General features: G+C 61.6%; 1 protein-coding gene across 1 annotated transcript; it reads left to right on the top strand.

Moving 5' to 3' along the window:
• Position 1: 1 nt before the first annotated feature.
• Positions 2-1096, top strand: LOC104289952 (protocadherin gamma-A7-like; the record flags this gene model as incomplete). Its single annotated transcript, XM_009888984.1, has 1 exon — positions 2-1096. A coding segment is annotated over one exon (1095 nt), but the record flags the coding sequence as incomplete, so codon positions are not given.
• Positions 1097-1100: the final 4 nt, after the last annotated feature.

Below are 1100 nucleotides of genomic sequence, written 5' to 3'. Positions count from 1 at the left end.
GGGCGACGTGGCCAAGGACCTGGCGCTGCAGCTGCCGCCGATCCCGGACCGCGGTTTCCGCGTTGTCTCCGAAGGTAGGACGCAGTATTTCGCTCTGCACGGGCAGACGGGACATTTAGTGACGGCGGAGAGGATAGACAGAGAGCAGCTGTGCCGACTGGTGGAGAAATGCGTGCTGCGCTGTGAGGTGATCGTGGAGGGGGAAATGAAGGTGTACGAAGTCGAAGTGGCAATCACGGACATTAACGACAACGTCCCCAGCTTCCGGGACATAGAAACGGAGCTCAGAGTAAGCGAGATGACAGCCCCGGGCTGGCGGTTTCCCTTGATCGAGGCTTACGACCCGGACGTGGGAGCAAATGCCCTGCAGGGCTACAAACTGAGCGGCGACGAGCACTTCTCGCTGGCCGTGCAGGAGGGCCCCGGCGGGGACCAGCGTCCCGAGCTGGTGCTGGCGAAGGCGCTGGACCGGGAGGAGGCGGCGTTTCACGAGCTGGTGCTGAGGGCGATGGACGGCGGAGAGCCGAGGCGGACGGGCACGGCGCGGATCCGCGTGTCGGTGCTGGACGCGAACGACAACGCGCCCGTGTTCAGCCAGGCGGAGTACACGGTGCGTGTGCCGGAGGACGTGCCCGTGGGCTCCGTTCTCGTCACTGTTACGGCCAGTGATCCCGACGAGGGCATGAACGGACACGTGAAATATAGTTTCCATAAAATTTCAGACCGTGCGTCGGAACTTTTTCACCTGGAGTCTGAGACAGGAGAAATATCTCTAAAGGAAGATTTGGACTACGAGGAAATCTCCTCACATGTACTCGAAGTGCAGGCTCGGGACGGAGGAGAGCTTTTCGATACGGCGAAACTCTCGATTGCAGTAACAGACGTAAATGACAACATCCCCCAGATTTCTGTGAGGTCGGTGCTAAGTGAGATCTCTGAGGACGCCACGCCGGGGACGGTGGTGGCCCTGCTGCACGTGCAGGACAGGGACTCGGGGACCAACGGCGACGTGCGGTGCTCCCTGGACGGCGGCGTTCCGTTCCGGCTGCGGAGCTCGCGGGGCAGTTACTACAGCGTGGTGACTGCACAGGAGCTGGACC

This window comes from Charadrius vociferus, unplaced genomic scaffold (genome assembly GCF_000708025.1).
Source record: "Charadrius vociferus isolate BGI_N301 unplaced genomic scaffold, ASM70802v2 scaffold1207, whole genome shotgun sequence".
NCBI classification, from domain to species: Eukaryota; Metazoa; Chordata; class Aves; order Charadriiformes; family Charadriidae; genus Charadrius; species Charadrius vociferus.
This window is presented reverse-complemented; position numbering and strand designations above follow the sequence as displayed.